Below are 25543 nucleotides of genomic sequence, written 5' to 3'. Positions count from 1 at the left end.
TGTCTGTATGTCTGTCTCTTGCTCCCCTTTGCAGCCGTCTCCTTGATCGCTGTCAGAGCCTCACACTGGGCCTGTCCACTCTCCAGCCGCACACTCATAGGGGTAATTACAGCCTAGGGGCCTGCCTCCAATCCCTGTGCTCCACAATTTACCACCAAAGCGTCCACAGACATCTCTCTTCTTCCCCACTGCACCCCGACATCACAGGACCGCAGGGCCTCAGACCCACAAGTGCTGCAATTACCTGAACCTCTCCTCTATCCTTTTCTCTCTCTCCCTCTCTCTCTCCCTTCTCTCTTTTCAATCTCTCCCTGCTGCACCCCTCTCTACCCCTTGGCTCCCTCACTATTCCTTGGCAATCAGCCTTCATTAGAAGCCTCTGGTGAAAGTCCATCGTCACCAAGGTCAGCAGCTGCCAACCACAGCGGCCTTTCAGAGGCCTGGCTGTCTGCACTCTGCATCTCTTCTCACCTCCTTGCCATCCTCCCCTCTCCTCCCTCACCTCCCTCCTCTCCCCCCTCTTGTTCCCTGCACCATCCTCTTCGAGTCTTGGGCCCCATCACTGCTGCTTTTGTCTCCAGCTGAGGCCACTTCAGACGCTCGTGTTACTGTTTTCCGCTGCAGTGCACTTTTACTTATGTCAACCGCCGTTAAAATCAGCACTGTCCAATTTGCTCCTAATGTCTCTCTCTTTATGGACGTTGGATGTCTCCCCCATTATATTAACATGTGTATTAAATGAGCCTTGCACATCGATTAATTGATTTTCCAGATCAGCTCCACGTCCATTCGATTTAGCGAAACGAGCCGCTGTCACTCTGCAGGGTATTAAATCAAAATTAAAATGACATGCTTAAATGTGGACCTGATGGCTTCTACTGTGCTTGTCAATGAAACTGTCAACGCTTACGTGGAGGGAAGAGTCCATTATCCATCCTATGTTTCATTAACCTTCTGTGGTACCTCTTTCAACTGAGAGTAACATTTTAAAATTAAGCATATTTTGAGCAACAAAGTCAAGATTATGTTAATTATTATTTGAAAATGTCACAGTCTGTTGTTCTGTAGGAATTAATTGATTTTAGTGCAGCGTCATAGCTTTTCTTCAACTGAAAATCATTGTATCATGAGGGGAGATAAGATTAACAGGAAAAATAAATCATTGTATCATGATGGGAGATAAGATTTATAGGAAAAAATATGAACTTATCAGAGGGGAGTAAACCTCTGCCAAGGCCCAACAGTCCCCTTCAATTCATCAAGCCGCACAAGTTTGCACACACCCATAAATATCAGTCCCCTAAATATGCAAGATTTATTTCATCTAGAACTATTTTTGATTCCCTGGGAACTAAGGCCATATCTTCGAATATCTAAGAAAGTCAAAAACGACCCTGATCCACCCCCTGACCTGGATCTGCATCAAAATGTATTCCCTGATCCATACTGCATCCACCAGGTTTAACGGAAAACTTGGAGATAATTAAGTCAAGATCATTCTTTATTAGTCCCATGAATGCGAAATCAAGTAGTTGAACAGGGGCGTGGGGGTGGTAGGGCTAAAATTGGGTTTCATCACCTGATCATCTCTAAAAAAAATCTCAACTGTGGCTTTGGTAAAGTGCTGTTCCTCTATCTCCAAATAAAGCAGGATATAATGAGAGCAAGACTAATCCTAAATCATTCTCACATCTGACCATTATCCAAGCTAACACCTGTTTCTAAATCACATTTTTTATAAAACCTTTAAATATGTATAAATGGTGCCAGACTGTTTAAATGGCTTCTGCTGCTGGTGATGATGATGGGGATGATGATGATGGTGGTTGTGTGGTTCAGAGCATGAACAGGCCCCTCTGCTCTCCAGCAGCTCAGCCCTGCCTCTTATTAATGCACAGGAGATCCGGCTCTTAAGAAGGCAGAAAATTGCCTTACATAACAAGCGCTCCACAATTTAGAAATACAAATGTGCACTGTTGACTGAAGCAGAAAATAAGACTGTTGCCCATCAACAGCACCACATTTCATATGAATAATTATAAAGCATGGGAGCTAGATGAGGAAAACAACCTGACCATGACAGCTCTACTACTTTTATTTACTTCAAATGAGGGATTAGGCAAAAAGAAAATCTACAGACTTAAAGACCAACGATGAGCCCTGAATTTCTAAATAAGGAGAAAGTTAAATTTATCATATTTCTGGTGAATCGTTTGGAAAACGGTGCCGGTACTTTCACTTTTAAAATTACACCTACATGCTGCTCTGCACTTACGATTTGGCTGTTCTGGTTTTCAGACATCACCAAGTTAGTATTTCCTTTGCTTTCTGAGGTCTGTGATTCTTAAAACCTTGGCCCCGTGCGCCCTTGTGGTCGGCGGAGGGCTTCCAGCTCAGGCACCCAGCAGCAAGGCACAGCTTCCTGATCAGCCCACATGCACACTTGGGGCAACACGCATTAGACGCCCACAGGGGAGCCTTCAGATGGAGAACCAAGCTAGGGCTCACCTAACAGTGGATAAGGAATAGGGTTTCTTTAATTATGAGGCAGGGCTGTGACATTGAGTTCCCCCCTTCCTCCTCCAGCAGCCTCCCAGACACTGTCTAAGTGCTCCGCTCCGCTGAGGAGGCCAGTCCCCCCGCGGGGCGCGATTCCACTGCCTGTAATTTCTGATGCCCATTAGTGACCGCAAACAGAGCACCGGGCTCACACAAGGAATACAGCTGCACAGCGCGGCCACGCTGTAAAAAGACCCTTTGGATGCAATGTTATTGCATTATGCCCTCCTCATAGACCAAGTCAAAAGTCCCATTTGTGGTCCCTGCAGAATATTATCAGAAATTCTTCCCCACAGTGTGTGTAGTTGTGGTTAGCTGAGGGTAGATTTGGTTGCTATATATTCTTCAATGAATTGAAATACTTCTTAACTCTGTTGCCCTCTGCTCTTAGGAAGAGGATTTTGCATCTTTTGTATTTTTCCCCGTTGGATGATTTTCTGAACCTTTTTCATTAGGAGTGGGAATGTATAATTGATGGTTTTGTAAGTCGACTCAACTAGAATGTAAGAACAGTGCATTTTCCTAAGTGAGCTGCCCGAGACGAGCGCCTCGGAAGTCAAATCTCGAGTAATCAATACAAATACTGACTGCAAATGTCATCAATTCATCTCTTCACTTATGCTGATTCCGCTTGTGCCCACGACGGTGTATATTTTTGAGGAAAGAGAGAGACTGTGAAGGCGAGAGACGTTGAGGGAGGTAGGGAGACAGATTTATTGATCATGGGTGACCACATGTTAGCCACAGAGCCCCTCTCTTGTGATTAATCTTGGGCTTTAGACTTGGCCAATGACACATGACAGGCCTCCCCCTCAAACTCCTCCATTTCTCTTCATTACCGGCCGTATTTTTGGACACCACAGTGCAGAGTAATCATTTACCTTTATTGTGTTTATAAAGCTGGGGCTTGGATGACCCTTCCTATATTGAATTGAGGACATCAAAAGATCACCGCACATTGATTAGAAGGATATTAAAGTCATTCAGATGCTGTATTTATATGTCAAACAACAGCAGAGTGAAAAGAGATGCCATTTCAACCCAAACGCAAACAAATGGTTTGTAGTTGGTGCAGCTGAGATAAAACTATTAAAATCAAGATATATGTTGTATTGCGTATTGAATATTTCAAGTAATTGTCCTCAAAAGGCAGAGGAGAGTCTTTGCTAATACACTAAAGTAATAATTTCTCCATTGTCTGATCTCCTGACCAGACTCTAATGATATTATTTTTCTCACAACATAGCCAGGTATACGCTTTGAAAGTCACGGCCACAGCAGCAGTAGATTTACTGTAACACCAGTTTAACACTGCTATGATTTTCAACCCAACACCAGCACGGTACAGAAATAACTGCACCAAATATGTCACATCATGAGCTGAAATGGTCAGCACTTTCCTCCCGATACTTAATCACTGAGTAGTTTCAAATTTAATACATCTGGAAACTGCTAAAAATTATAGATCATTCCTCGGGAAAAAGAAAGATTGTAAGAGGAATGTAGTAAAACTTATATTTTTACTCGCAGTGTCCCCTAAGCAGAGGAAATATCCTGCTGCTGTGATTGATGACCGAGTACCCGCTCTGAACCTCTGTGCCTCACAATTATCAACAAATGGGCTGGAGCAGATTTTATGTAATGATTAAAGCCGCTGTTAATTTCACATGAAGGTAATGAGTGGGGAGATTGACGGCCACCGTCTGACACTCCATCATCCCTTTATAGATGGTTTAAACGTTTTCACGACTCTTTTCCTCCTTCATTTGCATTTTGCCTCATTAGATATGGCCATTTCTGGGGCCGCCTGCAATATCCATTTCCTGGAGTTAATGCATTTTATTTGATCAGCCGAACCTCCCCCTGTTAACTAGCTGTCATTTCTGGCGTTTCGTGTGACATCACTCCATTAGCACCGGCACAATGCCACCTCAGCCACCTCCACGTCCACACTGGCTCCCGCCGGCCGGCCCTCCACCGGCCTTGAGCAATTGCAATGTCCAACTGTCGGCGGATGCAGCGTTATTGCGTTATTTGGCTGGGTGTTATCTGTCCCGGTTGCTCTATCCGTCTTTCACTTCCCAATATTTTCTCCTCAAGAATGGCTTTTTTGGGGGCTTTATTTTTCACAAGAGCCGGAGCAGAGGCCCAGTAGTGAGCAATAGTCAGCGCTCGGAGGTCTCAGAGTGCACGACCGCAGTGCAAGGCCCCGCTAACCGAGGGAACAGAGGTGTTTTTGAGGGCCTAATGGCATTTTGATGTTCATAAACACAGCCGATGTGAGGGAGGGGAGTCGGGGGAGAGAGCCCGTTTTGGGGTGGGAGGAGGAAAAGAGTCAACAGAGGAGTGTCAGCGGAAGGCTAGCGGAGGCCTGACAGACAGTAAACGTGTTTTTTCATGTCACAGCTGATTACATTCACTCCGGAGTGGGAAAAGAGCAGGGAGGAGATGTGGAGACGGAACGAACGGGTGAAACTTCTGTGTTGCTCCAGAAACAAGGACATTCTTCCCTGTCCAGAAACAACAGTGCTGTCTTCTGTTAATTTACACTGTCTGTTCCACTTGGACGTACTTTTTCAACCTGAAATCAGCTCCTACATCATTTCAGTCACTTTCCCTCATACGTTCAGACACGACAGCTTTCTTTGTGGATTCACATTACCAAACCAATAAATTGCTAAATCATTTTAAATGGTTGTAAATTCTCTTTCAATTATTTCTTAACTTGATATACGATAAATGTTTGATTCTGTTGTTGCATCATAGATGAAGACCCCGCTGAAGACAAATCTTCCCACCTCATGGTGTCTGTACCACTTCATCCATTTATCTTTTCTCTTTTATGTCATGTGCGCACCCAGAAGAAGAAAAAAAAAAGCAATTAAGTTTAAAACGGCCGCATGAAAAGAGCAAAACGAGAATTAACTCCAGCTAGTTTGTGTCAGACAGTTTTTAGTTTCCAGGGCTCTCTCCACGGTTTGCAGGGAAGCTATTTTTCCCTCTATTTCTGAGATTACACGGGTTGCTGCACCAGGTGACCCTCATGGTCAAACAGGCGACGGAGAGCCCGCTGGAGTTTAGATTCACACCGACCGCACTAAGAAAACCTGCACTTTTAACAATTTGCAGGCTTTTTATTTTCTGTGTTTGTTGATCCCTGTATATTTTGATATATTAAACCGTGATGGTGCGGAGCGTGAAAGCAATCGTGGTGACTTAAAGGTGACAAGATGATTTCAAACGATACGATGGAGGCTTCGGGATACTTCTGTTTAGTTTAGAATTTGTGTTTTCTCTTCGATGCTTGTGTGGACGACCAAAGTGCTTCATGCCACTGAAAATACTCGTAATGCCCTTTTCATAGCAGATGAAAAGGCTGAAACACAATGGTTAACATGCAGGGTCCACAAACTGGAAGATCACTGTTTATCTCCCCCAACACATGCAATCAGTTCAAATGCTAGGCCAGGTCTGTCATTTTGCCTCCCGCCGAGGTGGTGAGAGGAGTCACCGTGGCGGAAAATCACCTGTTTAGGTGTTGAACACAGCCTCACCTCTCCTTATTCCCGGCTCTCGATCCAACTGCTATCCATATTACCCAGTGCCAGCAGATGCAGCAATAAAGCCTGCTCTCCTTTTCACCTAGATCTACCAGAATAACATGGCATGTGAAAGGGCTATCATTAAATGAAACACAATGATAATATTTCAAATCAATCTGAGAGTTTTTTCCAGCAACCTATCACTCGCACAATGACACCGAGCGCAGCAGGTTTTCAGGGAGACTCTGGGTGAGATCCCATTATCTATGTGTTGATCTGTAGCCTCTGTTTAACTGGCCTTGTTGGCTTTTCGTTTAGTCCCCTTTCACTATCACCGCAAAAATATTATACTGTGTTTTCACCAACAGGGTTCGGACCTCAGCTGGTCCATTACTCCAGTCACAAATGAGGGGGGGAATTAACTGCTCACCATAACAATCTCTTCAGCTCTGCAATGTGTTTCATATATCTAATCATAACAGTTTAAAGCATATTTTGAGAAAATGTTTTTGTATTGTCAGAAACGTTGCAGCTTTTATGTTTTGTTGCCTTTCAGAAATCAGAAATGATTGTTTCTCGTATTTATTTGTGGATTGTTGAAGATAATAAGTGGAATAAAAACTTAAATGCTCTCAAAAACAAAAACATTTTGCATTCACTAGATCCCAAAATGGAAAACATCCGTCCGCCAAGTTTCGGTTTTTTTTGTAATCTTGCTAAAGAACAGAACAAACTCACTTGGCAAAAATACTTAGGCTTGTTAATAGGGTAGAAAATATGTTCCTTTAGTGTAAATTATATTTTATGGAATCACAACATATCACAATATGGCAAAGGTTTGCAGAATCATATTTAGAATATTGGTGTCACATGATTTTCAGAGAATTAACCAGTGTCAAATGGTTCATGTAAAGCTGGAAATGTGATTGGACAACAGAAATGCTCAGAACCATAACATGATCTTTAAAAAGGACATTTTTGTATTGTAAACAATCAGGTAACAAATATAAAGTTAGAAAAATATATTTAGAGTAATGTGGCTTAATTTTCAGAGCATGAAAACCCAAATCGTGATTGCATCTTCCCAAAGTGCAAAGAGGCTGATGAATATCAAAGTCATGATTCAAGCCTGGATGAGATTCTCCCGTCCTGTTAACCTTTGCATGTAAAGTCAGAATCAGGCTCCGGCTCTTTTTAACATGGGAAGATTTTCAAAGGACGAGCGCCGGACACATAAAAGAAGATCCCGCGATTATCGAGGAAAAACTGGATGACTTTCAGACGAGGGGGAGGCAATATCAATCACGGCCAATTTGAGGCCACCAACATGAAATATGATTTCATAAGACAAATGCAGTGTCATTCTTAATGTGCTTAACCTTTACTGTCAATGAAAAAGTATTGATTGCTCGGTGGCATTTTTTCATCATTTGATTTCAGAAAGTGTAATAATATATGGTGGTGGGCTGGGATAGAAGATGAATGGCAACAATGCTGAATTCCCTGCAGAGCACAGGAAGTGCTGAAAAGTTTATGTTTTCCGGAGAAGAATTTCTCTCTCAGCTCATCGTATAGAACATAAACTGTCTATGAAATCTTTTTTATATAAACTCTTGCTTTTAATTTCAGAAGCCTTGTTTAAAGCCGACCAGTATTAACAGCAGGGAGCAGGCAGCCTGCTTCTAAGCAGCGTTTCTATTATTCCTCTATTCTGTTGAGTAATTGGGAGGTCTCCTATCTCTTCTCTGTCTTTGATCTACTTACTCAACCTAATAAGACTTTGCTCTGCTGCACTACAACCAAATCAGCAGTGCATTTTCAGGCCCCTAATAAGTGGTTAGCTTGATTTATATGGGTAATCTTGGTGATGTGGCAGGGCTCTACAGCCTCTCCCCGATGCAAGGAGCCTCTCTTCGTAACCACAGGCCAGACCAGATGAGTCCATTACATCGGGGGGTAAAGATGGTCATTTAACCCTCCGCTCCTTCAAGAGTAACAGTGTGCTAGTGCATCATGACGCAGGAGGAATTCTTAGTCGAAGCGTATTGAAGCAGTTGACGATACAGTGATGCATCGGCCGCATTGCCGAGCTCTATTGTGAGAGCGGGATGTTGTTGGGCCGTTGCTGCGGGTGGAGAGGCTCAGCTCGGCCCGTGGGGAGCCCCGTGGGCCAGAGGAAGCACTTAGAGTGGTAAAATGGCCACTTATTCACAGCCACCCACCCGTTCTCACTGCTCCTCCCTACCCTAGATCCTCCCACTGGGTTCAGCAGCACAGACCTCCGGGAACTCTATGATGGACTGCGTAGCGCTCACTACTGGTATATACAGACCTCACAGCGTTTAGCCTATTGTGACCTTGGTAACAAAGAATACGTTAGTGTGAACCCCCCCTCCATTCAGTGTAACCAGGTTCTTTTTTTAGGAATAAGCATTACACAGTTAAGCAGATGCAGTTTTGATGAATGATTTTATTTCTCCATCTGCAGCTGAATCCTCTGGCCAGCCAGGCGGCGGTAGCAGCAGCAGCAGCAGCAGCAGCCATGGGTTCAATCGCTGGTTCTCAGGTGTTTGGCAACGCCCTGTCAAACCTGCAGGGAGCCACCGGGCAGCTGGTCACCAACGCACAAGGACAGGTGAGCCGTGTAATCTTGATAATAGATGTAAATAAAATGGAACACTATAGAAAAATAAAGAGTTACTCTGGTAAATGCTCTGTAAAATACGCTTCTGGGCCATCGATCTTGTACGAATGTGCAGCTCTACATTACAAGTGTGTATAGTATTACTGATCTTTCCTCATAGATTTCCAGTGTTGGCTCTCTGTGTTGTCTTGAAGCTGTTTGTCTATAGTCTTAGTGGCCACCCTACCATATATTAAGCTTTTTGGGAATAAACAAAGCTCCTCGTTCCCTTATCCGCATGCGCCCGACGCAGTAAAACGCTGACCTTGTCATATTCACAGGGTGGCTGCAGAATTGTTCCATCAGTAGCCAGAGGCTTGAACGATGATGCTTGTCATTGTGAGGCTCTATCTAATGAATCATCTTATCGCAGGTGCACACCGCACATATTAAAGGAAAATTGTATGAACAGTGTGCCCTTTTATGCCACTCGTGTTATTTACTTTAACCCTCGTTCTTCTTCACTTGCTCAGTCCCCAAGGCGTGAGGTTAACAAAGATACAGAGAAACTGAAGCAGGGGGGTTTCTTTTTAAATACACATGCAAAAACAGTTGATTCGGAATTTCCCACGTGACACGTAACCCACCGGAGTTAGATTACAATACCACCAGTGTAACCATGCTTCGGTGTTTAAAGCAAAGTGTTGACCGCGTTTGAGCGCTTGATGCTAAACGTCGCTAATGAGACAGTATGGACTTCCCTGGCTCACAAGGTGCCTGGAGCACTGGGGACAGATCACTGTGGATATGGAGTTGACGGGCTGCTCTGTGCTTTTGTAGTGTCTTGGCGGCTGACACTCCCTGACATAATCAGGTCACAGACACGGTCAAAGCCCTGGGCTACAGCCTTTGCTCCCCACCTCATTATTCCACAGCATTATTCAGATGGAGGACTCTGAAACATGCACTACCCTATCAGAGGGTCCTGCACCCCCCTCCCCCAAACACACAGGAGATTATACAGGCTAATACGTACCTCAAACAAGGCTGGAGGTCCAGCAAATGTGCTCTGAGAACTTTCGTCAGCACGGAGAAGCTGAGTCTTTTTCAATAGTTAACTTCCTATTTGTCAAGAAACGCTTTTATTCATTCAGGCCAGTCTTCAGTTGGAATTTACGGAACAATCTTAAGCCTTCCTGAGCTTCTCTGAGCAGAAAGTTACATTTCCTTGAATTCAACACAGGTTGTAGTGTCTTTTGACCTCCTCTACAATTGTGTCTGAAGACCTTTTCATAAGCAAGAGCTCTGGGAACCTTGAAAAGTGCCAGATTTGATGGACGTTTGGAGTTCAATGTGTTTTTAAACCTTAATTATGTTGGCCCTTTTATTCTCCAAGGAGAATCAATGAGGCTCTTTTATCCTCGCTGCCTCTACAGCAGTGATTAAGGCTGTGGATAAAAGCCAGAATATTTTCAAGTCAGTCTCACTCTTTATATTTTTGGGCATTTTTGTGAAAGTCTTCTATTCAGTACAAATTCTGCGTGTATTTATGTGTGAACCCCCTCCCCCTTCCTCCTCCTCCCAGTGTGCCATCCATCCTCTTTTTACTCCCAGCATTCCCAGCCTTTAGTAAAGGCCTTGAGCCCCTCTGGGTAAACAGTGCTGGAACTAATACAGAGAACAACAGGTAAGGGACATATGCACCGTTAACCCGCACAGCAAGTTAGCCTGTAAAGGAGGTGAAGCTGAGCCACAACACAAGCGTGCCCTGTGTATTGATGGGAGCTTCCAGCCCTTAGATCAAGTGCAACCACAGTGTAAACGGCTATTGACCTTGTAGTTGTAAATCTACTGTTAGGCTGCAGCAATTGATTATTTTATTATCAATTAAACTGTCAATGCCTTACAAGTTCCCCGGTTGCTTGTTTAGTCTGACTAGCACTAAAAAAAACAGAGATTTTATATTTAAATTAGTTTTAAAGAACAGGAAAGCAGCAAATGTTCCTATTTGTGGCAACCTATTAATGGTTATTAAGATATTAGGTGATTAATCCATATCTAGGGAAGCTGTAGATGAACTTGTCATTATTGCGCCAATCTACTGTATTTCTTTCTTCTGTATTTCAGAATTTAAATTCTCGGAAGTAAATATTTGTCATGATCTGTGTAAGCACCAATATTATGAGTCTGCTCTCAGCTGAATTCTTTGGACTTGTGTGTTGTTGAAACAACTCCAAACTATTCCAAACGTTTTCCCCTCTTGGGTCTCAATTCACTGCATGAACAGCGGAGGGAGGGAAACCGGGCAGAGATATTGCCTGGCCACCATGGCTAAAGACACAGATTGCCCTGGCTGGAGAGATGAGATGACATTTCTGCGGAAACAAGAGCAGCGTAATCTTAATGAGTTCTGCTGGGTGGAGAGAAGCACGTTACTCACTTGCCATATGAACTGGATCGGGAAGCAGACACAGGAAGTCAAATAAAGGAGAGGGAGCTGAAAAGTTGGCTGGGAAGAGGAACCTAGCCGTGACAAGATCCCGTAGGCCCACTATTTATGAGAGGGCTGCATGATAAAAGTGTACAATACTGAGAATGTGAGACTTTTGTCCGTCATTCAATTTTTCAGAAGCAGTTTTATAACAATTAGAATTAAAAAAATGCTTCTGTGTGTGACTTTAATTTGGTGTGATTTTAATTTGGAGATGGATTAAAAAGCACATAAAAAAATTTTGTTTTTTAAGGTTAAACCCTATTTCCTGAATAAACAAGATAATATCTGATCACAAACTAAATAAGCCGAGCTAAGAGTGTGTACTTTGTCCTGTTCGACACTCAACGCTGCAGACACATTCGGGGCATTACTAAAAAGTGATGCTCCATCGCACCCAACAACCAATTATGTTGAAATAAAAACTCCAGAACATTTTTTTAATGAACGAGGCCTCTGCTCCCCACACCTCAGCATCGGTGAATTCAAAACTTCCCATACGGTGATTGCAAAACAAAGTCTTCCCATCCGTCTATAAGTTAACACTCAGACAGTTGACTACACTGTCTCTCTAAACTCTTCCCTCCCAGCAGAAGAGCTCTGTGACACTGCCATGAAACATCTGCCTGAGATGGAGAAGCATTGCTTAGTGGGCCCGGGACGAGAGCTAAGCTGTCAGTTGCCTGCTCTTTTATTATGCTTATAGAACAACCACTTAGTCCAATGATGATGAATAATTGAGCGGAACAAGTTCCCTGCCACTGTGGCATGCAAAGCGGGATCAGTGGGACTCCGGAGACACGAGCGTCAGGCAGGGCAATAAAATATGTTAAGTGGCAGGAGAGCATTACAGGGAATTTGTAAAGCGAGCGCAGAGAGAGAGATAAATTATCTCTCCCCTAATGCGAAGCAACGTAAGCAAATGAGCCGTGGCAGGGATGAATTACAGATTGTCGGCCCACCTTTCTCTCACTGATCCCTCCCTATTATGTCAAAGAGACGGGGGGAGAGGGGGGGATGTGGACCACGCACTGAGACACTTAAGTGGTGGAGATGGAGACTGCAGAGCCAGAAGAGGCTCAGCTAACGCCGCGTGAAAGCTGCTTGTGGTGTGGTGCTGCTTTGGCCTCGGGATGAAATGTAAACTTTAAAAAAAAAATCACTTCTAACAGACGCATCTTTCTGCCCGTGTTGCCAAATAACAGAATTTAGAATGATGGGCGTCTCATCTGTGTTGAGCCGCTCTCTGGAGTAATGAGGCTCGGTGGAGGAGCTCTGTCAGCGGGGGGGCAGAAGTAACGGCTGCTCAGGAGCTGCCCAGAACCAGTCCCCAGATGACATTAACCTTCATCATGGTGAAGAGGCGCAAAGTCCCCCCCCAAAGCGCCACTCTTGGCCACACTCTGGCAGCCCTGAGAGCTAAAACGCTGCAGTGACACTCTGCCGCCCCCTTTGATCTGCTCTTCCTGATTACAGCGACAGAGGGGAGAGGACCGGGGGCGGAGGAGGGGTGAAGTACCCCCGGGACCCTGAGAGTTGAATTCGAAACACGGGGTCCTGTCTTACCCTCTGATGCACCTCTTTTCTCCCTCTTATTGTCTTTTTGTTCTCTCCGGCCTGTGTATGTGTTAGAGGGTGAAATGGGGGACTCTGTGTCTCAGTAGCCGCAGTCCTTCTTACCAGAGACAGACAAAGACACTCAAGCACAAACACACACACACACACACACACACACACACACACACACACACACACACACACACACACACACACACACACACACACACACACATGCTCATCCCTGGCTTGGCCCGGTGATGGATCATAGAGTCAGTGGTGTGCACCATCACACACACAGGTATTCAGCGCTGACCTTTGCAGTGTGCTCCCAGCAGTCTGCTTTGGCTTCTCTTGCTCTCTTGCCTGTAGAACCACCTCGGTGACAGATGATCAGTGAACACTTGTGCATGTTTTCTCTCCAAACCGTAATCCAGACCAATTCAAAAGCAGAGTGCTCTGATTAGCCTCATTACTCGGCAAGTGACCAGTTCACGCTTTGTTTCCGGTCACATCCAGAAGCAAGAAGGAAAAAAAAAGAACCTCTCAGCGGCAGAGATCATTAAGACTGATACCTCCAGTAGCGTTTACCCTCTCTGCTTCTTCCTCTTTTTTAAAAAAAAAACACCCAGCTGATTTCATCTCTTCTCTACCCCCTTTGTAGATAATTGGAACAATCCCACTGATGCCCAACTCTGCAGGGCCCTCCAGCCAATCAGGGGGTGGCAACCCGGCACTGCAGGTACAGCCAATTACACCTCAGCTTCTGACCAACGCTCAAGGCCAGATCATCGCCACAGTGATCGGCAATCAGATTCTGCCTGTCATCAACACCCAGGGAATCACACTGTCACCAATCAAGCCTGGACAGCAGGTAACGTCTACGCCGATGCTCACACACACACACTGACACTCACACACACACACACACACACACACACACACACACAAACACGGTGTGAAGGAAGACGTACACTTCATTATGCACTAAAACTGCTGCTGCAACAACGATGAAGAGCCGGTTTCTAAACTGTTGAATGAGAAACACACAGTGAAGTCAGACTAGTTCAGTTTATTCATAAAATATCCCAGCTCTGTCAGTCAGGTGTGTTTACGCTAAACACCCCATCTATTTCTCTCGCTTCGACACCCATAATGCTCATTTGCATCATTCCACTTGGAAAGTTTTAGCATATGTGTGTGGGTGTGTGATAGAAGGCACTTGTCAGCCAACATCTCACACTCAGTCTCAGGGTGACTGCTGTGCCCCCCCGCCCCACCCCCCAAAAAGGAAAAACAAAACCACACTTTTCATCGCACCCCTTTAAGCCCAAACACTCCTGCCTCTGTTCTTCACCTCCTTCCTCAATCAAACTCTCCAGCCTCGTGATTCGTCCTCCCTGACCTGAACCACAAGTATTTTGTTGTGATTTAAAAGGTTGTTTCATTCTCAACACTCACAGTGCCAGCTCGTACTGTAAGTGTAGAAACTCAAAACATCTTCTCCTCCCACTTTGAAGATCTATACGGCGCTCGAGTGTGGATTCACACCATGAAAATGTTATTGACTTGATAATGACGATGTCAGCGCAGAATTACAGGGTAAAAGTTCACATTGAAGGCGCGTACAGTGGCGAGTGGATGAACTCTCGGCAGATGGACACCTAATTGTGGCTCCCGAGAATCTCCAGATCATACTCTTGAATGAATTAATGCATTTGTAATAATGTTTATGCTTTTGTCTCCACTTCAAAGCCCGCGTGTACACATCGTTCCACCGGCATAATTTGCAGTTGTCAGAGCCGGCAGTCGAGAATATTTCCAGTGAAGCTAGATGATTCTCCGAGGCCTGTCAACAGTCCTGACAGTGTGTGCATCGTTGTTGACACCCCCCACCATCCAAACAAACACATGCCACTGGAGAAAATAATTAATAGCAGAAAAAGGAGAGGAGGAATCCGGCCCAGTTTATGGCAGAGACAGCTTTAAATGTGAAGACGCACCATCTTGATCTTGTAAAAGCAATTCAAATGTGCATAAAACATGAAAATACATTGTTTCCTAGCCATCAGAGCACGTAACTTGCAGTTCATGAATTATGTTTGATGCGGAGACTTGCTGTGTCCACATGTTTTCTATTTCACACCCGGGCTGCCATTATCAGCATCCTCGCGGGTCTGATGACGAGACAGATGACTCTAATTGTCCCGAGCTGCTCCTCTTTTGTAGGAGCCACAGAGAAGCGATTAGGAGGCTCATAGAGGCAGTAGAGTACTTGAGCTGAGCCAGCATCTACTTTCTCCAATCGTAAACCCACTGTGTTAGTCTATTGAGCACACTATTGACACTATATTCTGCTCTGTCAGTCTAAATACCAAGCGGCAGTAATTGACATTTATTCATCATCAGGTGCAAGGTAAATCTCATTATATTCAGCTCGTAAGTGGCTAATTTAATAGCTGGTGATTGGTTTATTAGATTTAATATTGTGGCCTAATCACCATAATGACATGATGACCATAAATTATGGTTGTTATGATGATGTGCAGAGGGAATAATGGATATTGTTCCGTACTACACGATGTCGATATGTTTCTTCAGCTCTTTGTGTTTGTGTGTTTGTGTGTGTCCAGCTGCCTCAGGCTCAGCAGAGTCAGACCGGCCCTGTATCGTCTCAGCCCAACCTGCTCCACATGCCCCACAGACAGAGTCCTCTCCACCAGGCCTCTTCCTCCTCCTCCACCTCCTCCTCTTCCTCGGCTCTCAGCGTGGGACAGCTAGTCAGCAGTAAGTGTCCAACAGAGCTCACAAAACACAGGTCTTCAAATACATGAAATAAAGAACCATGTCCCCACTGTTGATGCTATAGGACCATTATATTTATTAAGGGCTCAGGACACCTGATTTACAAAAACTTTATTTCCCTTTATGATATTTGGATGGCTGCAAAAATCTCAGAGCAAATAAAACCAAAGCGTTGGTGCCTAGAAACCACCAGTGTTTCTATACAGTAAAAAATATTTTCGGGTGAATTCTTCCTTCACTGACACTGACCAGAGATCCAACAGGGTGCAGCCACATTACTCTCGGTGCGGACAGCTTGTGACTGATCCCCACCTGCTGTGATGGTTTTACTGGTCATTTCTTTGGTTTATTAGACGATCAAAAGTGGCGTGTGTTATGTATAATGAACATAAGTTTCATTGTCACAAAGCGTGGGCCTTTGGCAGAGACATATAAATCACTGGGCCACAGCCTGTCAGCATGCAGCTACTGCCTTTAAAAACTCTGTTTTATTCAGATAAATTTCATTTGTCTGAGTCGATTCCGCTAAACTCCATGTAAACTCATTTCAAAGGCAGCTACAGTCCCACTGAATTTAATAAAAAAAACAAGTTGCCATTGATCAACGTGTTGTAGACATTGTGTTTAGTTTGTGTTTACTTGCAGCTCGGACAATATCCCATAACCCGTTTTTGAGTCTGCAAAAAATCACAGCGGCTCAGTTCAGTGGTAAATAGGATTAATGCTTTATGCTGAGTATGAGCCACATCACTTTCTCTCAATGTCACTTAGGGCAAATAAATGCAAAGAAAAATCCCATGACAGAATCAGTCGCCTGCAGAGTGGAGACGCTAAAATGTTATTAGATTCACTGGCCACAAACTAAGTGCCAGAAACGGATTTTAAATCTGTACAACTACTCTTACTGATTCTGTTTATTGATCCTGTACTGTAGCCGTTTGTTTTTATTTCCAAGAGATGAAAAAGGAACAAATTGAGGACAGAATTAAGTTTCGCTTTATTTTCTAATATGTACGTTATATAAATAACCATTCTGAAAGTACAAAACTGCAAATTAATTTATAGTCTTAATCTGCTGCTCTGATTGATTAGAAACTTTGAATAACTGAACATTTCAGGTGATGCTCTGACCCGTTCGGATTGAATTTATATAAACCTGTAACAATCAGCTGACCAATGGTTATTTTGAATCACTAACCCATGTTCATATAATTAAGTCCACCCTGTGTGTGGCCTCCAGGCTGCTGGTGTAGTAACATACCTTGTGAAATGAGATATGAAGTACTAACTGGAGTCTTTATTGACATATTGTTTGTATTTCGGCCTCACAAGCAAAAAATTTGTTGTACTAGTTGTACCGTTCACTGTCAGTTTAGTGTATTTGTTCAGATTGCGTGTGTGTGCGTGTGTGTGTGTGTGTGAGATATGAGCTTCCTCTCCGCTCCCACACAGGCTCGGAAAGACAAAAAAAATCATACTGTAGATGAACGTCTTAATCAGAGACTGGGTTGGTGAAATAAACAAGATAACTTTCATGCATCAACAATAAATCAGAAATGTCTTTTATTTCACCAGGACCGAGCTTATCGATACTTCAGACTTTAAGAATTGAGCCCGGGGGCCAGTTTAATACTTGGTCCCAGTACACATCTCTAATATAGAGAAATATATCAATATATTGTACCGAGGTTAATTATGTTTACTTTCATCTTGTTCTCCAGAATCTGTTCTGAGAATCAACTTGACGGGAATTAAACAGAGCTTGAAGTATTTTGCTCAACAGCATCTTTAGCCATTTTCACCTGGTGGGATTTGATCGGGATATGTGATCTGGATGTGGAGCACATCGTAAATGCAATCACATCACATCCGTGGTCTGAGTCGCATTTTTTATCAGTTCTTAACCTTTTCTCTCTCGTCCACATTTGTGCTGCAGAAAACGAGTTCTAAACACAACACTGATACATCATCACCTTTTACATTGAATTTGGAATCACGTATCTGGCAAACTGATGAACATAAACCCATAATAAAGTCTCTTCTAGCTCCGTGTTTGGTCTCCACCAGCTCCTCTGGGAAATAACTGACTCCGTAGCTGCCAGTGAAATGATTCTGTCCAGTTTCAGTGTTTTTAAATTCGGCCTTTAAAACCATTTAGGCACTGCTCTGTTTGTTCTGCGGGGGGGGCTTCACTCCACCATTCATTACTGCAAAATAAATTAGAGGAGGTTTAAACCTTAAATCATATTTGGGTTGGGACTTAATGTCTGAGAGAAAATATGGATCCAGAGGCTACACCAGTAGAGATCTGCTGCACCAGACAACCATTAGTCTTTCAAACCACTAAGTAAATAGCCTCCACTGGGAATGATGAAGAGATGCTCATCAATGTGGAGATGATGGGACCCGAAGCTGTGAGTGCTCATCCCTCCCATCTCAGGCGGCTTGGAGCCTCTCGTCCCTCGTCTTCCGAGTGTTCACACGTCTGGAGCACGCCGCACACGCTACACGTCACTTATGAGGCACAACGAGATGGCAGCTCCATAGATTTTTGCTTAAATACGCTTGGAAGATTCCTTTAATAATTCATTGATAATGACCAAGATGAATTATTCAGAGGCACAAACTTTGCTTTGGTAAGCAGGATGCCAGGGCACCTGACATTGATGTACAATGTGAAATCACTTTTTATTAGCAGGGAAATTCTTCAAAATGCCTCCGTGAAGTTTTTTCAGATCTGCTCAAATGCGGAGATTCACAAACAGCATGTCTTTGTATAGAAAGTGTTTGAGGGAGACTGTAGCCGGGTTTCGCTTTTTTATATGAGGCTCGCGTCTCGTTTGAAAACCTGAACCGTCTTCACCGAGGGTCAGACGGATGAAATAATGTCTTTATACTTTCTGTAATGTTTGTATCTGAGAGCTGGCTGCAGAATATATGGGCATTCATACAGAAAACTAAGACACTACGGTATCCATGTGCTCAAGATCTATCTCTCTATTGAATCAACGAGACGGGTGTCATGTGGTTTTGTCCATATGCTTTTGTGTGCCAGTAAAGATCCACATTGGCAATTCAGAGCCATGAAACACTTGCATTCATACCGCAGATATGTTCAGTCTTCAAAAACATCTCTCAGATACATAAAGTTTACAGCACAAATACAAATAATAAGTTCTGACCCAGGACCAGGACTATATTTTGTAAGCTTGTTTACAGGCGATCGTGATATGTAAGAATGTTTGCTCCATTCACTCTGAAGAATGAGGAGAGTGACGAAGGGGCAGAGGTCTAATAAAATGAGTTGTGTCTGTTGTGTCGTAGACCCACAGACCGCCCCCAGCGAGGTGGACGGGGTCAACCTGGAGGAGATCCGTGAATTCGCCAAAGCATTCAAGATCCGCCGGCTGTCGCTGGGCCTGACGCAGACCCAGGTGGGCCAAGCGCTCAGCGCCGCCGAGGGGCCGGCTTACAGTCAGTCCGCCATCTGCAGGTAAAGTCCAAACAGAGAGTGCAGCTCATTATCTCTAAACATCCCGGTTGTGTCAAGTGGAGGCGGATGCAGTTGTGTAGCCTCAGTGAGTCGTCTGGTGCTCACAGCTGCCATCTATTTTTCATCCCATGTTTTAACAGACATTATTAAGATATTAAAATACATAATTGACTATCACCGCCCTGACAAACGAAAGCTCTTACATCTTTACTTACCGTGCGTCCTCTCACCCGCCGACATGACAGCCTTGTGTTACTTATGCAAAATACATACACAAGTATTACACGAAGCACTTAAAGCATTTAATAATTACTAAGGCCCCTCGCCTCTCACTGCGCCTGAACATGAGGGAGCTTGACGGTGATGATCTGTTAATAAGATTGCCATGTTTTACTGCTGCCACGAGGACAGTTTAGTCATAAATGGTGCGTTATATATTCATGAGACAATCACACAATCAGTGTTTCATCCCCCCCGTCGTTCCACTCCACTAACATTTTGCACAGAGACACCAAATGAGCTACATTTCCCTTTCAAGGCAGAATAATTGGGCCACATCATGTCCGAATATCAATTTTTCAAGAGAACTAAAAAACAAACACTCATATTCAATGTACAAAATGGTTTTATGTGTAAAATTCACTCTAGAATTAATAAATGCTGGTTAATGTTATATTTATTTTCTAAATTTCCAATTAAATTACACATTTTAACAGCAGTTCTTTGTCGTCAACAACACAATCGGAGCCTGTTTTGCATCAAGCCTTCACCTCCATTTTCCAAAATGAAATTTAATTTTAATGTTTAATGCTCCTCACTGATGACCTGTGCTGTTTATCCGACACGGTGCTGCCACGCACTTTTAAAAATTTCATCACATCAACATCAGACGGCCGATAAAATGTGACCAGGGTTGTTTCGAGGCCCGGCCGCCTCCCACTAATGTTTAAACTCTTAAAATCACACATGAAATATTTACGGCCGGGCATAATTCAAATATTTATAATATACATTAAAAGCCATTAGCTTCAAAAAAAATAAACACTCCGTTCACTGTTATTCATGCAGTTAAGACAATTTTTTTTTGTTTGTGTAACATTGGACATGACATCCTGATGTTTTAAGTAGAGGGGCAAACTTCACATGCTTTAGTTTAGTTAACATCAAAACACAGACATGACGTTTGAAGAGAAGCGGGACGTCACAGTAGCTCAGGGGCTGCGGCTCTGAACCCAGACAGAGAACAGACACTGACAGATGCTTCCATCTTGTCTCCTTTCATTGCTCAGTATGTTTCCAGGCACTTTATTAGTTTATCAAAACAGGCACAGGCATTACACGAGGGCTTCATCAAACCAATGACGTGCCGCTCCGTCCTCCGCTCACTCGAGTTCGGCTTGTTTCCCTGATTTGAATTCAGAAACATTCCGAAGTTACTAGATTAGAATTAAAGAAGTTCGTCCAATTTATCATTTTAATTAAATGATTTAAGATAAAAAACATTATTTACTCACCTTAATGAGTCTCACTGCTTAGAATTCAGTGCAAACTCTCAGATTACTGTCCTCATTAGTTTAATCTTCAAAATGACACGTTTGACTCAGCATAAATAAACATTACCGGGATTTGAACTTAATAAAGGACCAGGAATATACAGTTGATTAAAAAGGTCTCTAAGTAAATTAAAGTATTATATTTACTTATATCACAAGTTTTGGTTGAAATTCTCAATTTTTAGATATTGCTTTACAGGAACTGAAATCAATACTTTTTCTGAAAACTCATATCGAGGAACAGAAAAATAAAAATAATTCTAAATAAAGTCAAAAATTAGCAGCTAATAATAATATTCAAGAGGAATAGGTAAATGGGACAAAGTTACCTCAGCACTTAACGCGTATTTCAACATATAAAGGTATTAAATATATGTTTGAAAAATTAATTTACTCTCTTTCAATGGATGAAATAAACAGACCTGATATTCAAAATCAGGTTACGTTATCTCATTTGCGATACATTCCATACAGTATCGCAAATCCCTACAGTATCACATTGTCAACACACAAGACACATGACTTCTCTGATGTTTGTAAAATATACTCATCATGATCTTCCTGTTAAAAGACAACCTATTGCAAACTGGTGAACAGATGTTTAGACTGATTCAAAGACGATGGGACATGTGCAGTTCATAATTTGGAGGTAAATCGGATATTGTAATTTAAAATATCACGAGTTAAAGTGAATCTGATCGTAGCTTTTAGGTCACTAATGCACCTCTCAGGTAGTTCTCTGTTTAAAACTCTGCTTCATGGCTCTGAAGCCTCGGGCAAACTGTAACTCAGCTCTGAACATGCATCTCGTCTCAGCACAGCTCCGAAGGTACTTTTAAGAAAAGACTGGAGGTGCATTCAGGGCCATTTCTCCCTTGTGCTGATGCACTAGAGGAGGGAGTGCATACCCCAGCTGAGCAGCTCTCAACTCATTTTAGTATCTGCAGTTCCTGTTGATCCATGAAATGTCCTGTCTCTGGTGACTCCTCATATTTACTAATGTATTCCCCGCAGTATGAATCTCTCCTCTTTCCACTGTTTAGAGGGGGGGGGGGGGGGGGGGTTATAAATAATCCCTGCCTGTCGACAAGCAGGGATGCACCAACGAGGTGTAGAAACAGAGGAAGTTCATGCATGCATGGGCATCTGGCAGCAGCTCACCTCGCCATTAAGAAGGTCTTGTGTGCATTGTTTGTTCCTCGGAGAGCTCTCTGCTGTCTCTCCATCAGCGCTGTCCTCTCAGGACTCACTTCACTAAAAGCATTCACACACGTCACGCTGCTGTCCGTCCCACGAACACCGTCCGTCCACTGAGGGATTCAATCTGGTCTGGAAAACAGATCTTAAACATCAACTGATTATATATCTGTTGATATACATCTTTTTTGGGGGGGTGATGCTGATACCAATATTAGGTAGTAAAACATTTCTGATAAAAAAATCTATCAGCCGATATATGTTTTAAACAATTCAGTGGTTCCTTATATGTCGTTATCAAACCCTTATGATAAAGAAATGCTTGATATTTTACAGTTGCACTGACTTTATTACAAAAAACTATGAATTAAAAGGAAACACAAATACAATCAAATATATAAAACTTCAACTAAGAACTTCTATCGTAAAATGTAAACATGTAGACTGACATCTTGTCTTTGTTTACCCGGTGAAGTAAAGGTTTTCATATCAGCCAGGGTCCAATTGATATACAAATCGTGTTTTTAAAATATATTTTCCTAGTGATTTCTCCATGATAAACTAATTAAGCATCTCTAAACATGCTGAGCAGTTAATAATTCACTTTGTGCTTTACATGGCTGCAACAGGCCCCATCATACACTGTAGGTCCTGGTGCTCATTTGGTAAATCATTAAAAAACCAACCGATCCAGTTTAATTGGATCTGGGCAAGAAGACAAACACAACCAGCGAGTAAAAACATAAACACAACTATAAGTCAATGCAGCCTCACATCTTAAATAATGCTCAAAGTACCCAAATATCATAAGTATTATTTTAATCAACTTTAAATTAAACCTAAGCTTCATTAGTTTTACATGACATAAAACGATCCTGTTCCTTTTTAAATAACAGGTTTGAGAATTGTCTTATTTTCAAATCCTAACAACAACGTCCACGTGTCTCATCCACATAAACAGCCTGAGTTCATATCGGAGGCAGAAGCTCCTGACAGAGTCGTGTTATTTCAGAAGAAGCTTCATTCTCCATTCGTACCTCAAGTCGCTAAAACGCTTTCGTGAAGTCAGAATTATGTGATGCAGCCGTGGAGTCTCAGGAACTTTCAGGATTAGAGTGTGTAAATGTATTCTTATTAAATATAAAATGAGACGTTGTTAGGGGATGAAGGAAAGTTTGAAAAATGTATTAAATGTACATTTTGATCAATAATTCATGGCTCTTTTTTGTAAATAAAAGATGGTGCCATATTTAACTGCATGCATTAGTGCATTTTTTTTATTTTTTTATCACCTGAGGGACAGAAATTGAATGTTTGACAGTAAATCCTGTGATTCTTGTTTTGTTCTTCTGTTTGTTTCATTTGGAATTACACTATTTAGTTAGATGTTGGGTATGTTTTTTTTCTTTGGTTTGACTGGACCGGACTTTTAGCCATTGGCACTATCTCCTTACTCCACTACTGCCAATTTGGGACAGAGAACCACTGGCTGGTCCAGAAAAATTAACTGACCACTGGCAGCCGTCACCTCCAGCTGCTGCAGCGGAGGTGTCTCCAGGTAGAGAACAGAGAAGGGGTTTGGCTCGGATGTGAACCTGGATGCTAGTCTCAGTCCCAGTGGCATTCTGGTTGAGGAGAAGAAAAAAAGGCAGGCAGCTTATCCCTTGTTCTGGCAGGGCACCTAAGTAAGATTCTTTTTTCTCAATTCTCCCCAGACACACCATCCTGAGAAGCCACTTTTTCCTACCACAGGAAGCCCAAGAGAACACTATAGGTAGCAGTCTGACAGGCAAACTGAACCCTGGCCTTTTATATCCTGCCAGGTTTGAGAAGTTGGACATCACCCCTAAAAGCGCCCAGAAGATTAAGCCCGTTCTGGAGCGCTGGATGGCCGAGGCTGAAGCCCGCCACAGATCCGGCATGCAGAACCTGACTGAGTTTATCGGCAGCGAGCCTTCAAAAAAACGCAAGCGGAGGACCTCTTTCACCCCGCAGGCGCTGGAGATCCTCAACAGCCACTTTGAGAAGAACACGCACCCCTCCGGACAGGAAATGACGGAAATAGCCGAGAAGCTGAACTATGATCGGGAGGTTGTGCGCGTCTGGTTCTGCAACAAGAGACAAGCGTTGAAAAACACAATAAAGCGTTTGAAATCGCCCGAACTCGGCGCGGCCGCACCAATGGACCCGCTCACCGATTCTCTAGAGGAGCTCCCGAAGTGAACCAGGCCCTCTGACACCGGGGTAAAATAAAAAAAAAATTGGAGCGGAGATGTGGCTGCCATTTAGAAACAAGAAGAGTGGGATGAACTCTCGAGAACTGAAATCTGTTCCCACTTACCTGGAGTGGACAGTGATGAGTTTGCAAACAAAAGCTATGTGTTGTCAGTGTGATTACCACAGTTGTGTAAATGACCTTGGCGAAACCAAAAAGAAGAAAAAAGAGATTAATATGTGAGAATTATGTAAAAAAAAAAAAAAAAAAACTACAGTGTGCTGTTTTCAAAGAGTTTTAGATTCTGGCCTTTACGGACCAGACTGTCGCCCAAATTTTTTGGTTCCTACCAGGAGGGATTTAATAAAGAGATCATACCAAATCAAAACACTATTTACCAAAGTCTGTTGCATCTGAGTACTAAGAATAATTTTGTAATGTAAATGTGCTCTAAATTTTTACATTTGTACTGGCAAATCTAAGCTATATGTGTGAGGTTGAGTAATACATTCTATCTTTGTCTCGCTTACTTTTTCCTTCATTGTTTGTATGTAAATATCTAAAACTACAAAAAAACAAGAAAAAAGAAAAACGCTGTCTTCAAATTGAAATCATGCCGATAAAAGTTTCTTTTTTTGGGATGAAAAAAAAAATTACCTTGGCTGTTAAACAAATTGCATAATAATGTCGTTTTTGCCTCCGATTTGTGTTTCACCTGCAGATATTTTCAGTGGAACTTTGTACGACTTTTACAGGTATTTATTAAGGATCAACACGCGATTGTTTTCCAAGGACGAAATTTAATGGACTGTCACATGACGATGAAGAGGAGGGGGGAGGGGGGAGGAGGATGAGGAAGAGGAGAAGGGTTTCGGTGTCTGTGCGGTCGACTGCAGCTTTATTGTTTTGAGCTAACGTGTCATTCTGTTGCCAAAGCCTGAAAGCCAAAGAACACATTCAGCTCAAGGACTGGGGAACGATTTTAAACGTTTTATTCATTTGTTCACATGTTCACTCCCCCCCCCCCCCCCCCCCCTTTTTTTATTTTTCTGAATTGTTATATTGTGTAAGTAAAAAGAAAAACCACACTGTCATAACAAAGAGCTGAACTGTCTGCTGTAATTCTTTTGTTATCTTGGTAAAAACAGAAAAGGAGTCGGACAAATTTTCTTTTAAGCAAATTTTCGTCTGCACGTTTCGACTCAAAACACAAGAAGATTCACAGAGAGTACCAAAATAAAAGAATTTCACTAATATCACTGCAAATATTTTCCCACAACAAACCCTTTAAATACACCAAAAAATTAAATACTAATGCTATTTTTTTCTAAATCTATTTCAACTTGCTTTTCACAAAGATTAATATTGTTTTTCTTTCTTTACGTTCTGGGTTCCTCTCCGTCGAGTGAAGATTTACAATCAGTGTTTTTAAGTGGAAAATGTGTTTGAATTAATTTCCACGAGAAGCAAATTAGTGTTTAAAACTTAACGTTATCTCTCGCAGACTA

General features: G+C 42.7%; 1 protein-coding gene across 1 annotated transcript in view; it reads left to right on the top strand.

Moving 5' to 3' along the window:
* LOC133932892 (POU domain, class 6, transcription factor 2-like) overlaps positions 1-25042 on the top strand; it is a 28443-nt gene extending 3401 nt beyond the window's left edge. The window contains exons 2-6 of the mRNA XM_062379770.1: positions 8590-8736; positions 13437-13646; positions 15406-15559; positions 18902-19070; positions 23536-25042. Coding sequence (XP_062235754.1) covers positions 8590-8736; positions 13437-13646; positions 15406-15559; positions 18902-19070; positions 23536-24043 — 1188 coding nt within the window. The 3' untranslated portion in view covers positions 24044-25042. The remainder of the gene's footprint in view (positions 1-8589; positions 8737-13436; positions 13647-15405; positions 15560-18901; positions 19071-23535) is intronic.
* Positions 25043-25543: the final 501 nt, after the last annotated feature.

Source organism: Platichthys flesus, chromosome 21 (assembly GCF_949316205.1).
Source record: "Platichthys flesus chromosome 21, fPlaFle2.1, whole genome shotgun sequence".
Taxonomy (NCBI): domain Eukaryota; kingdom Metazoa; phylum Chordata; class Actinopteri; order Pleuronectiformes; family Pleuronectidae; genus Platichthys; species Platichthys flesus.
The sequence above is the reverse complement of the archived record's forward strand: the minus strand, read 5'-3'. Positions and strand labels throughout refer to the sequence as shown.